General features: G+C 53.7%; 1 protein-coding gene and 1 pseudogene across 1 annotated transcript; both read right to left on the bottom strand.

The window, feature by feature from the left end:
- Window positions 1-475: 475 nt before the first annotated feature.
- Window positions 476-2956, bottom strand: LOC101558367 (deoxyribonuclease-2-alpha-like; annotated as a pseudogene).
- Window positions 2957-6655: 3699 nt separating this feature from the next.
- On the bottom strand, window positions 6656-12476 carry LOC101558636 (deoxyribonuclease-2-alpha-like). Its single transcript, XM_004616795.2, has 8 exons — window positions 12382-12476; window positions 11820-11872; window positions 11653-11786; window positions 11480-11561; window positions 11126-11290; window positions 10840-11037; window positions 10434-10732; window positions 6656-6727 (listed from the first exon to the last, which is right to left on the bottom strand). Exons 1-8 carry the CDS (start codon window positions 12474-12476, stop codon window positions 6656-6658), a joined length of 1098 nt encoding a protein of 365 aa, XP_004616852.2.
- Between the last annotated feature and the right edge of the window lie 1229 nt (window positions 12477-13705).

Raw genomic sequence — 13705 nt, 5'->3', positions numbered from 1 at the left:
TATTGGTTCTCACCCAGCAATGCACAGGGGTTGCTCCTTTTATGCCCTCAGGAATTACTCCTGGCGGTGTTTGAGGGACTATATGGGATGTGAAAATCTAACCAGGTCAGCCGAGTGCAAGGCAAACGCCCTACCCGCTGTGCTATCACTCCAGCCCCTCTGCAATGCCTTTGGGTCTCACTGCCAGACCTGGGATCACCAATTCCCTCTTCTGGAGGTTCATGGTTTCAGACCCACCCTTTCATGCTCCAGCCTGGGTGGGGCTTCAATCCAGTCCTGGTCCCTTCTCTCTGTGCCCAGTTACAGATAAGTGGCCCCTGGGCTTTCTAGGGTAATAGAGTGCAGTTCAGAGCCCCAGTGCGCACCCCAGCAAAGGGCAAATGGTTACATCTTCTATACTCCCTTATTCTCCTGAATCCGAGGCAGGCGCCCGGCTTCTGGTTTCCCAGGTGGGTACCCTGAGCCACCATGGTGCTCAGAGCTCAGTGTTTAGTCTTTCTACGAGAGCTGGAGAGACGGTCTCATGTGGGCAGGGTTGGTACCTGGACACCAGAGACTTGAAGGCATTCCAGAGATTGGGCATCTGAGCACACAGCGCACCCCCACTTCAGAGGTACCCCCCATAGTTCTGGTTCAGGTCAGTCTCACAGGTCCAGGGCTTGTCAGGCATTAGACACCACTTGGAGTGCTCTTTGCTGGAGTTGCAGGTTGGTCCACCGGGAAATCGATCTGGGTGACATCAAACACATGACAAGGGTTGGAGCAGTCAGAAAGTATGACCTGTTGGTGCCAGAACTGCACCGTCAGGTGGCTGCTGAGAGCTGCTGCCAGCCAGTCCGCATACAGGTCTGCAGAGGAAGGAAGGAAGGGACAGTCAGGTCAGCAGCTTTCCCCTACGGGGACCAGGGCACACAGACACCCCTCCTATACTCATAGCTCCAACTCTCAAACTTGGGGCTCACCAGCTCCATACTTGGTGAAACTCCAAAAGGTGGCACTTGCCCTGGATGTGACGATCACACTCCTGTTCCACGGGGGCTTGAGCACATGTTTGCCCTGAATCACATCTGCCAGCTCAGGCAGCTGCTGTTCGAAGTTCCCCTCCAGCTGATTGTCATACACCAGGGGGTAGGTGTAGGCGAGCTCTTTGCCTGAGAATTAGGCAAGCAGAAAAGGAGAACAGCACCTTAGACTGTGGCCCTTGGAAATCGGAGATTCATGACACCCCTGTCGGCACTCACCAATGTTTCAGAACTGAGCCAGGGGAAAGGACACGCACAGCAGCATCTGCCCATATCAGAGCGCATTGGAGGGCCAGCAGTATTCATGATTTTGGGCACGTCTGAATCAGCCATAAACCTTCAATTTGGTCCAGGAGCACCAGACCTAAAGCAGAGGCGGGGATCAGGGCCTGCAGCAGGAACCCCTGGGCAGGCAGCTGGGTGCAGGGAAGGGCAGGAACTCAGCAGGAGGAGGCAGAAATCCAGGCCTCGCTTCCCTGCCTGCCCAGGTGAAAGGTTAACAAAGGAAACATTTTGCCAAAACAGTCTTTCCCAGCGTGTGGTGCAGCCTCACCCTTGGCGTGTCCGCGAGTCACAGGGAGTGCCTCGCTGAGCAGGGCATTTATTGGGGGGCTGGTCATTGTAGAGCAGGGAGGCAGGCTTCAGGGAGTGATGGTGGTGCACAGTTCAGGCTTCCTCCAGCCCACCACCCACCACAGCACCCTGCAACAGCAGCCCTGTGCCCCATCACCTGGCTGGCATTGCGTCCATAGAGTAGCCTCAGGTTAGATCCCAGGGCCCCATTAAAACTGTTGATGGGGCCCACACCATCCTGCCAGCTGCCTGAGCTGGCATCCAAGTACTTGTACCAAAGACCGTCGGGCACTGCAGAATCATTCCTGCAGTCCACAGGTGCACCGGGCTCCCCAGAGCTGTTCTTACACTTGGCATGGAGCTTGTAGATGACAGACCTGGAGTTTGGGGAGAGCACAGAGACACAGGAGGGAGAAGGACAGTCGCCTTTTCTGGAAGTTTCTCATTTCTCTCCTTCCTTCTTTCTTTTTTAAAAAATTAAGAGATTTTTATTAGTTTAATTAAATGAAATTTTATTTATTTATTTTTATTTATTTATTTTTTGCTTCTTAGGTCACACCCGGTGATGGACAGGGGTTACTTCTAGCTCTGCACTCAGGATTAAATAAATTTAAAGCAAATACAGAAACATTTTTTAACCTTAAACATAATGATATGAATATTTGTTATTTTTGTCTGTTTCATTTCCCTTATCAACTTTGTTGTGTTGTTGTTGTTATTTGGGTCAACACCTGGTGATGCACTGGGGTTACTCCTGGCTCTGCACTCAGGAATCACTCCTGGAGGTGCTCGGGGGACTATATGCGATGCTGGGAATTGAACCTGGGTCCGCCGCATGCAAGGCAAATGCCCAACCTGCTATGCTATCACTCCAGCCCCCTTATCAACTTTTAAATCTTCTTTTTCTTTATTGACTCACCGTGAGATACAGTCACAAAGCTTTCATGTTTGAATTTAAGTCATACAATGATCAAACACCCATCCCTCCACCAGTGAGTGCCCGTTCTCCTCCACCAATGTCCCCCAGTATACCCCATTTCAAACCTTCCCCCACCTCCATGGCAGTTTCCCCCATACTCTCTCTCTCTCTCTCTCTCTACTTTTGGGCATATAGTTTAGTTTCCCATTTCTTTCACCAAGGAATGAGCGGTGTCCAGCATTCCTGAGAGTGATGGGCACCGATGTACTCACCAGACCACTGGCTGGCCCGAGTCCCTGATGCAGGTCAGGGTCCCTGCAGGGACCCACAGCAGCACAGCCAGCAGCAGTGCAGCCGTGGGACTGCGGAGGGTCCCAGGACTACAGGATGCAGGTTCATGAGCTCACCCAGGTCCCTTCTCCAAAGTCATTCCCATCCCCATGTTCCCTGAGTGGGAAACCCGATGTGAGGATATTCAGAGTTTGGAGACTCCAGAGGAGAAGCAGAGCTTTCAGGTAAATGGGGGACCCAGGGCGGGGCTTCCTACTGAAGGGTCATGCGCTGGGCTTGGCTTTGACCATGAACCCCGGTGACCAGAGTCTCCAATGAGAGGGATCACCTCCCACTTGCTCTGGCCAATCAAAGATCAGCTCTTTATGTGTTTCCACCTTTTTTTGGATTCATTCCATTCTCTCTTCCCCAGAACTGTGCTTTTTCTGGGATATTGAGGTCAGATGCAAATTTGGATTGTCCCCTTTTCTGTTTCATCAAATAGCCTTGCCTTCATTTCTTGTTGAGGCCCATAAGCACCTGATCCTCCCCCTGTACCTGGCTCCTGGCAGTCTGGCCTGAAGGTATAAAATCCATGGATTAGAGAAGGAGCTTTGGAACCTGCATTGGGATGAGAAGTGAGGGGTGCAAGAACGAGGGTGACATATCTGCAGGGCCTTAGGGGGAATGTCTTTGAGGTTCGGATGATGAGGGTATAAGGGTGTTCCTAATTCCCATATATTCCTGTCTGGTTTGGGCCACAGCTGGCAGTGCTCAGGGGTTATTCTTGACTCTTCCCGCAGGAATCACTACGAATGGGCTTGGAACCATAGGGGATGCTGGGGATCAAACCTGGTGTGGCACCATGCAAGACAAGCACCCTACCTGTTGTGCTATCTTTCCAGCCCCTAATCTCTAAAGATTCTGCAGGTACAATTTCCTCTTCTCTTCCAGCCCCCCAAATGCATGAGGTCAGACCAATGCTGAAAAAAATTTTTTTTTGCCTTTTTGGTCACACCCAGCGATGCACAGGAGTTACTTCTGGCTCATGCACTCAGGAATTTCTCCTGGCAGTGCTTGGCGGACCATATGGGATGCTGGGAATAGGACCTGGGTCAACCGCATGCAAGGCAAACGCCCTATCCACTGTGCTATCACTCCAGCCCCCAACATGAAGCTTTTCTAGGAGCAACATTATGACAAAGCCCAAGGGCATTCATGGTAGATTGCAGATCCCGGTTTGCCTTGCAGCTTCAGAGATCCGGACTTTGGAGGGATGCACTCCATGACCACCTAGATCTGCAATCTGCCGTGAAAGCCTCCCAGGTTGGGGCGTCCGAAGCTGCAGCCCACAGGGCAGAGGGCTGGGAAAGGTCCTGGGCTGGGACCCAACTGGCTGGGAGACCAGCAAGCTGCTGAGGATTGGCCTGGACCCACTGGCACGTGGTCTTGCTTGGGGCTTGGCTGAGTGAGACCACATAGGCAGGCATGTAGGGGTGGGACCTAGAACTCTGAAGACAAGGATGGCCAAAATGGAAGAGGGGCTCCTGGAGCGAGCAGATACCACTGGGCTACACTAGCACTCGACAGGGACAAATGGAGACGTTACTGGTACTGGCTCAAGCAGATCGAAGATCAATGGTATGACAAGTGATACAAGTGGAGTAGGGGTGGGACCTAGAATACTGAAGACATGGATTACCAAACGGGGGAGGAGCTTGCCAAGACCCTTCGGTTCCCTCCTGCTCTCTGTGCTTCAATCCAGGAGTTCTGTGGGCAAGCCTGGGAGGACGCGATTTTAGACCCAGAGGAAGGTTTATGTAAGGGGCGGGGCTAGCAGAGAAGAAGGTCCAAGCCTAGGAGCCGGGTTTGGTTCACTGAGACAGGGCCTGCTGGATGAAGCCGCAGAGCCCTGGTCCAGGGCTCATTCCCGGGAAGTGGGTGATAAATAGAGAAGCAAAGGCAGCACCAAGACAGGCTCATAAAGAAGCCAGAAGTGGGGCTAGAGTGATAGCATAGCGGGTAAAGCATTTGCCTTGCATGCGGCCACCCCGGGTTCGAATTCCAGCATCCCATATGGTCCCCTGAGCACTACCAGGGGTGATTTCTGAGTGCAAAGCCAGGAGTGACCCCTATACATCGCTCGGTGTGGCCAAAAAATAAAAAACAAACACACAGAAAAAAAGAAGCCAGAAAAAGCTAGGCCTAGTTTTCCTTCAGAATTTCTGGAATTGAGCAGTTACCTGGAATTGAATCATGATTTCCCCGAAGTCAAATAGCCATGGTGTGGTCAACTAAGGGTTACCAATCAGATGCAGGTAGGGAAGCTGCCACCTATAGAGCCCTTATGTAACTCTTATGATCCCTATGTTGCATAAGAGTTGCATATGCAACTCCAACTGAGAACCAATCAGCTAAGTACAAGTAGTGAAAAGCCCCTCCGATTGCAGTCAAAAGTGTGGTCCATGGAAAATCCATTTAATATAATGTTATGATATAAAAGCCCCTCACTTTTGAGACTTGGGGCCACTCGTTCTGAGAAGGCTGCCACTGTGTCGATGAGGCATACAAGGGCCCTAGCTCCAGCAGGCCAACACAGACCCTATGCTTATTGCATCACACCTTTGTCTTCTTGTGATTCTTCTGGGGAGACCTTGGTCTGGTCTAACATGGGGGGTCTGGAGAGATGATGAGTTGGTGTGTGGGATCTGAAACAGTGTCAGGTGGGATATAGGGGGACTCTGGATCAGATTGGAAAGGGGAGGCGGGGCATGGTCAGCACCCGGACACACAGGAGCAGCTGGTGGTAGGGAGCAGTTGAGGCTGCAGGTCAGACTGTGAGGCCATATAAGGGGTGTGAGTGTCCTGGGGGTCAGAGTCAGTTTAATGGGGTGAGATGGGGTGGGGGGCTGATTCCTCAAGGCTGGGACCAGCTGGCAGGATGCTCACGGGGGTAGGTCTGGGTGAGCACTCTTGTCAGCGGGGTCCGAACCCCTGCCTGCTACGCACACATCAGCCTTCAGCCCAGTGCGTCCTGTGCTGTGTACATATGCACAATATAAAGCACTCCCCATGCTCTGGGAGCATCCTGGGGCTCCCCATTCTCTCCCCAGCAAGACCAGCCAACCCTGGGGGGGACACAGTTATTCTTTTGGGGGGCACACCACGCTATGCTCAGGGGTTACTCATGGCTCTGCACTCAGGAATTTCTTCTGTTCATGCTCATAGGTGGTGCTCAGGGGACCATATTGGATGCTGGGAATCAAACCAGGCTCAGCCATATACAAGCAAATGCCCTTCCCACTGTACTGTTCCTCCGACCCTCATTTCTGTTCTGAAGCCAGAGGGTCAACGGCACCATCTTCCAAGTTCTTTTATTGTCTAACAACCAGAAGCAGCTACCCTGCTCCTCCCTCCACTTTTTTTTTTAATGGTGAATGGGTGTTTATTTTATTTTTTTTATTTTTACTTTTTGCTTTTTGGTTCACACCCAGCGATGCACAGGAGTTACTCCTGGCGGTGCTCAGGGGACCATATGGGATGCTGGGAATCGAACCCGGGTCGACTGCGTGCAAGGCAAATGCCCTTACCCGTTGTGCTATTGCTCCAGCCCCTCCCCCCTTTTTTTAAAGGAATCCTAATAATGTTTTATTTTCTTTGGTTTTGGTTTGGGGCCTCTTCGGCAGTAACCAAGGCTTACTCCTGTTACTCCTGGCTCTGCTCTCAGGAATTACTCCTGTCAGTGCTCAGGGAATTACATGGGATGCCGATTGTTGAACCTGCATGAACTGAGTGCAAGATTGGCACCCTATTCACTACACTTTCTCTCCAGCGTCACCCTGCTTCCCATTTCATAGTTAAGCAGACTGAATCACAGCTGGTATGGAGAAGCTGCCCACAGCTGAGAAGGCCAGCTGCTCTGACAGGGCTCCCAGGCCTTCACCTGTGGCTGAAAGGCATTCCAGAGCATGGTCAGCGGCGCACACATGATGTCCCCACCTAGGTGTTCTTCCCCATGGTTCCGATTCACGTTGCCACATAGGCCCAGGGTCATTTAGGGACCACACACCACTTGGAGTGGTTTTTTTATGGCCCTGAAGCTGGGCCTGTAGGGGCAGAGGAGTCGCTGAGTCCTGATTGGGAGAGAGAAGCTACAGGGGCGGAGCCAAAAGGTGGGACGGGGCATAGTGGGCGTGGTCTGCTTGAGGTTGGGGTCGAATGAGAAATCTGAGAAAGAAAGGCTGGAGGCACCTGTGACCTAGAAGTTGAAGGTGTCCTGGAAAGAAAGTTCCAGACTTGCATCTGGGCCTGCAGCGATGCCAAGCCCTACAGGGCAGGGCATGGACTGAATCGGCTACAGGATGAGTTAGTTGGGAGAGCCCGGGAGCTGTGTGTGCGGCATGCAGCCAGCTCTGACGCCCGGGTGCTCCTCTGCAGCCCGCTCGGACAGGTATCACCACATGATGATCTCTTCCGAAAAGGACTACCCCACGGAGGAGGAACTCATGGAGATTCGCTAGTTCTCTTCCTACTCCCCACGCTTCAGCAAGGTGGTCCTGGGCAGGGGCTGGAGCGTCTAGCAGGTGGGGGGCTGCTAGAATCATGGGGATGGGGAGCCAATGAGATAGACCCGGGGGCGGGGTGAGGTGGGTTGGATAGACCGGTGGGGGGGTAGACGGGGGGGGGGGGCAGGACGAGACCAAGGAAAGGGGCGGGGCCCTGAAGGGCGTGGCAAGAGGGGGCGGGGCTAGGCAGGCTGGTCCCGTTTGAAGGTGGGTTGAGCTTGGAACTGACCTGTAGTGAGGCCCTTGATTCAAGCTGCAGTGAGCAGACCCCGGGCCCGAGTTCTCACTCTTAGGAAGTGAGGGTCTGGGAGAGATGGGGCTGGGCGAGGTGGTCGCATGGTCTCAGACAGCCTAAGATGAGCCTGGATCTGGCGCGGGAGGGCTCAGGACACTTACCTGAGATGAGCAGCTCGCTGTGCTGGTGGCTGAGCAGGACCACCCCAGGGCCAGCATCAGTGCCAGAATGCAGCAAAAACGGGCCTAAACCCATTCTTGAGGGCCAGGAGCTAGAAATGGACGGGGCATCAGGCCGGAGTGAACCTCAGCTGAGAGTGGTGGGGATTCGGCAGACTGGCAGTCTTGGCGGTTTGGAGCGGGGTTTCGCGGGTCAAAGCAGCTGGAAAGCCGATTGCCAAGGCTGAAGGCGGGACGAGAGACCCACCTCAGAGTCCACTGCGACCCACTCTACTGGACAGGTCTACAGCAGCATGGAGCAGCTGTTGCGCATGAAACCAAGACCCCCGTGACGAGCGCCGGGACCAGCAAGCGGGAGCCGGGTGCCAAGGGCCCAGAGAACAGGGTGGCCGGCAAGCGGGAGGGCCTGGGCGGCCTGACCCTGTGCGAGAAGACCTGGAGAGGGGGCTCCCCTTAGATGTGAGCAAGCACCGGGCGGCGTGTGGGGGGCGAGGCCTAAGGGGAGTGTCTATTATGACCACACTCCCTCTGCTCAGCAGGCGCTTCTCTTCAGAAGCCAGCTCCCTGGAGGGGGAGGCCAGTCCCCCGCTGGGCGCGAGCCACCCGTGTTGCTGGAGCCCAGCCGCTTCAGAGCCCCCCAAGAGGACGAGGATGAGGCCTGGCTGCGCAACCTCCCCGGCCTAGCTCCCATCCCCCAGGCTCACTGGATGCGCGGGTGTCCAAAGAGGCCGCTCAAGGGGATGGCACACCAAGCGCCAGGGACACAGAGTCTAGTTAGTGTCCCTCCTCCTGAGGCTTTCTCCCACTCCCCAATGGCCAAATACCAAGCTTTCAGGGAACCTGATGCCTTTTATTGCAAGATCTCACCCACACTTCTCACTACAACCTGGGTTATCAGTGGCCCTAGGATCACCCCGTATGCTGGGCCGCACATGTTACCTACCCCAAGGGAACTCACAATTCATCGAGGGAGCAAAGAGGGGCGCGCACGCCAGGCATGCAGGCAGTGCGCCTCCGACTAACCCCTGAACTGCGCTGCTCTGTTGTAGCTGACCGCCCCGGTGATCTCGGCCCCACCTCCAAGGATGCAGACCCATCAGTCCCCAGAGCCACCAATGACTTGGTTCTGCTTCGGGCACAGTACCAGCAGCTGTCGGGGGACCCAGCGGGAGAGAAAAGACACACTCGGGCCGGGGGCAAAGTCATCAAGTAACCTCTGCCACAGCTCTGTCATGATTCCTGCAGGTGACCCCCGGGAGGGACAGGAGGTTTCCACCAGGACAGGTCAGTGAAGACAGGGCACTGTCCCTTTTCACGCAGTGATTGGCAGTAGAATGGGCCAATGAGAGTCTGGGACTCTCTGGGGTGGGAGGAGCACGCCCAGGCCAGCAGGGCTGAGTCTGCACATCCTGACCACTGGCCACGGTTCTTTGCAGTGGATCCAGATGGAAGCCCACCCTTGGCCATCCCATGTCCCCTCTATCCCTCTCCTCGAATCCGTGTCCAGGGACTCCTCACCCAGCTGGGACTATTTGCCTGCCGTCAGCGGGCTCCGCTTCCCCATCACCATTCAGCGCTCAGGCTTTACCCTGCCCTGCGCGCCATCCGCGTCTACATGGATGTAGACAACGTTCACCATATTGTCTGAGTGAGCACTCCGGGAGGGGCCATTGTCCCAGGATGGAGAGGTTGGCGTGGGAGGAGAGAGTCCTTGTTCTCTCAGAATTTGGGCCTTAGTTTGTGAAATAGAAAGTGACTATTTCATAAAGCTTAAGATTCCCTGCTCCTGGCACATATTCTTCGGAAATTCCTTGTCACTGGTAAATTCCTTGTTACCGATCTTTGAATACTGTACCTGTAGGGTGCAACCTGTCTACAGCACGTGGAGGAGGGGGGCCAGCCCAGGAGGACCGGCTCTGTGCCGGGGACCCGATCACCCACGTGAAAGGGGAGCCTGTGCACGGCATGGTGCACCCTGAGGTGGTGGAGCTGATCCTTAAGGTGAGTTGTAAAGAGCAACAGGAGAGGAGGGGAGGGATAGAGAGGAGTTACTTCCAGTTCTTCCCACATGTGGCAACAAGGTGGCAGTGACCACAATGCCCTTTCTGTTGTTGTTGTTGTTCATACCCAGCGATGCATAGGGATTGCTCCTGGCTCATGCACTCAGGAATTACTCTGGCGATGCTTGGGGGAACCATATGAGATGCTAGGAATCGACCTGGGCCAGCCGAGTGCAAGGCAAACACCCTACGCACTGTGCTATCACTCCAGCCCCTCTGCACTGCCTTTGGGTCTCACTGCCAGACCGCTGGGATCGCCAACTCCTCCCTCTTCTGGAGGATCATGGCCCCACACCCACCCTCTTGTGTTCCTGCCTGGGCAGGGCTCACACCAGTCCCGGTCCCTTCTCTCTGTATCCATTTACAGATAAGTGGTCCCAGGGCTTCCTTGGGAACTAGAGTGTAGTTCAGAGCCCGGTGCCCACCCCAGTAAAGGGCGAATGGTTGCATCTTCCACACTCTTTATTGCCCAGAATCTGAGGCTGGCGCCCGGCTTCCCATTTCCCAGGTGGGTACCCTGAGCCGCCGCAAGCACTCAAAGCCCAGTGTTTAGGTTCGCCAGGAGGTCTGGGGAGACAGTCTCGTGTGGGCAGGGTTGGTACCTGGCCACCAGAGCCTTGAAGGCATTCCAGAGATTGGGCATCTGAGCACACAGGGCACCCCCACTTCGGAGGTACCCCCCCGAGTTCCTATTCAGATCAGCCACACAGGTCCAGGGCTTGTCCTGGGCAACACACCACTTGGAGTGGTCTTTGGTGGAGTTGTAGGTTGGTCCACCGGGAAAGCTGATCTGGGTGACATCATACACCTGATAAGGGCCGGAGCAGTGAGAGGGTATGACCTTCCGGCGCCAGAACTGCACCCTTAGCTTGCTGCTGAGAGCTGCTGCCAGCCAGCCTGAGTACAGATCTGCAAAGGAAGGAGGGCACAGGCAGGTCAGCAGCGCCCCCCAGGGGAACTGGGCACACACACCCCCTCCTATACTCAGATCCCAAACCCAAAATCTCGGGGCTCACCAACTCCGAAATTTGTATACTTGGCGAAACTCCAGAAGGTGGCACCTGCCCTGGATGTGAGAGTCACACTACTGTTCCACGGGGCCTGGGACACGTGTTGGCCCCGAATTACATCCTCCAGCTCAGGCAGCTTCTCTCTGAATTTCCCCTCCAACTGACTGTCATACACCAGGGGGTAGGTGTAGGCGAGCTGTTTGCCTGGGGTTAGGCAGCAGAAAGTAAGGTCAGCGCCATAGACTGTGACTCTTGGAAATTAGGGACTCACAATGCCCCTGTTGGCACTCACCAATGTTTCGGAACTGAGTCAGGGGAAAGGACACGCACAGCAGCGTCTGCCCGTATCGGAACGCGTTGGAGGGCCAGCGGTATGCTTGAGTTCGGGCAGGTGGAGGGAACCTGGGCACACTGTGAATCAGCCAGAAACCTTCAACTTGGTCCAGGAGCACCAGCCCTAAAGCAGAGGCGGGGATCAGGGCCTGCAGCAGGAACCCCTGGGTGGGCAGCTGGGTGCAGGGAAGGGCAGGAACTCAACAGGAGGAGGCAGAAATCCAGGTCTCGCCTCCCTGCCCACCCAGGTGAAAGTTTAATAGAGGAAACATTTTGCGCAAATAGTCTATCCCAGCGTGTGGTCCTGCCTCACCCTTGGCGTGTCCGCGAGTAACAGGGGGCGCCTCGGTGAGCAGAGCATTTGGGGGCTGGTCATTGTAGAGCAGGAAGGCGAGCTGCAGGGAGTGATGGTGGTGCACAGTTCAGACTTCCTCCAGCCCACCACCCACCATAGCACCCTGCAACAGCAGCCCTGTATCACGTCACCTGGTTGGCATTTTTTTCATAGAGTGGTCTCAGGCTGAGGCCCAGGGCTCCCTTCAAGCTGTTGATGGGGCCCACGCCATCCTGCCAGCTGTCTGTTTTGGCATCCAAGTACTTGTACCGAAGACCGTCGGGCACTGCAGAATCATTCCTGCAGTCCACAGGTGCACCGGGCTCCCCAGTGCCGTTCTGACATTTGGCAGGGAGCTTGTAGATGACAAACCTGGAGTTTGGGGAAAGCACAGAGGACAGGAGGGAGAAGGACAGTTGCCCTTACTGGGAAGTTGCTCATTTCTCTCTCTCTCTTTTTTTTTTTAATGAAGAGGGTTTTATTAGTTTGATGGAATTAATTTAAGGTAAATTCAGAAACATTTCTTAACCTTACACATAACAGTATGAACATTTGTTGGTTTTTTTTGATTCATTTCCCTTATCAACTTTTAAATCATTTTTTTAATTGACTCACCGTGCGATGCAGTCACAAAGCTTTCCTGCTTGAGATTAAGTCATACAATGATCAAACACCCATCCCTCCACCAGTGAGCCCGTTCTCCACCACCAATGTCCCCAGTATCTCCCCCCACTTCCACCCTTCCCCCTGCCTCTAAGGCAGACAGTTTCCCTTATACTCTCTCTCCACTTTTGGGCATATGGGTTAGTTTCCTATTTCTTTCACCCAGGAATGCAGCAGTACCCAGCTGTCCTGAGTATGACGGGCACCAATGTACTCACCAGTCCACTGGCTTGCCAGAATCCCCGATGCAGGTCAGGGTCCCTGCAGGGACCCACAGCAGCGCAGCCAGCAGCAGCAGCCTCAGTGCAACCATGGGACCGGGCAGGGTCCCAGCACTGTGAGACGCAGGTTTGCGAGCTCGGCCAGGCCCCTTCTCCAAAGTCATTCCCGTCCCCATGTGCCCTGAGTGGGAACCCTGATGTGAGGATGTTCAGAGTGTTGAGATTCCAGAGGAGAAGCAGAGTTTTAAGGAAAATCAGCGACCCAGGGCGGGGCTTCCTACTGAAGGGTCCTTCAGTGGGCTTGGCTTTGACCTCGAATCCCAGTGACCAGAGTCTCCAGTGAGAGGGATCACCTCCCACTTGCTCTGGGCCAATCAAAGATCAGCTTTTTTGGAGCTCCCACCATTAAAAAAATTTTTTTTTGATTAGTGAATCCCCGTGAGGTACAGTTACAGATTTACAAATGTCCGTGCTTGTTTTTCAGTCATGCAATGGTCGAGTGCCCATCCCTCCAAAAGTGCCCATTTCCCACCACCAATGGTCCCAGCATCCCTCCCACCACCCCCACCCTCTCCTTTCCCCACCCTACCTCGCCTCTGTGGCTGGGCATTCCATTTTGCTCTCTCCTTTTGGGTGTTGTGGTTTGCAGTAGTGGTATTTAGTGGCCATCATATTAGGTCTATAGTCTACTTTCAGCCCGCATCTCCCATCCCGAACAGGCCCTCCTAGCACCTTTTACATGGTGGTCCCTTCTCTATCTGAGTTGCATTTTCCCCAGCATGGGAGACCAGCTTCTAAGCTGTGGAGTTATCCTCCTGGTACTTATCTCTAGTGTTCTTGGGTATTAGTCTCCCATTCTGTTACTTTATATTCTACAAATGAGTGCAGTCTTTCTATGTCTATCCTTCTCTTTCTGACTCATTTCACTTAATATGATACTTTCCTTGTTGATCCATCTATATGAAAATTTCATGACTTCATCTTTTCTAATAGCTGCATAGTAATCTGTTGTGTAAATGTACCCTCTCTTTCTGACTCATTTCACTTAACACTAACCTATATGCAAATTTCATCACTTCATGTTTTTAAGAGCTGCATAGTATTCCATTGTGTAGATGTACCAAGGTTTCTTTAACCAGTCATCTGTTCTCAGGCACTTGGGTTTTTTTCCAGATTCTAGCTATTGGGAGCTCCACCTTTTATTTATTTTTTTATTTTGTTTTTTGTTATATATTCCTTTTTTTTTTTGCTTTTTGGGTCACACCCAGCGATGCTCAGGGGTTACTCCTGGTTTTGCACTCAGGAATTACTCCTGGCAGTG

Source organism: Sorex araneus, chromosome 2 (genome assembly GCF_027595985.1).
Source record: "Sorex araneus isolate mSorAra2 chromosome 2, mSorAra2.pri, whole genome shotgun sequence".
Taxonomy (NCBI): Eukaryota; Metazoa; Chordata; class Mammalia; order Eulipotyphla; family Soricidae; genus Sorex; species Sorex araneus.
This window is presented reverse-complemented; position numbering and strand designations above follow the sequence as displayed.

What these genes read in the sequence shown, in the direction of transcription:
- LOC101558636 (XM_004616795.2), bottom strand. Translation starts at nt 12,476, where the DNA reads ATGGTTGCACTGAGGCTGCTGCTGCTGGCTGCGCTGCTGTGGGTCCCT. An exon ending in GAACGGCACTGGGGAGCCCG is followed by an intron (nt 11,787 to 11,819) that starts GTGCACCTGTGG and finishes ATGATTCTGCAG; the next exon opens with TGCCCGACGGTCTTCGGTAC. An exon ending in TACTCGCGGACACGCCAAGG is followed by an intron (nt 11,291 to 11,479) that starts GTGAGGCAGGAC and finishes CCTCTGCTTTAG; the next exon opens with GGCTGGTGCTCCTGGACCAA.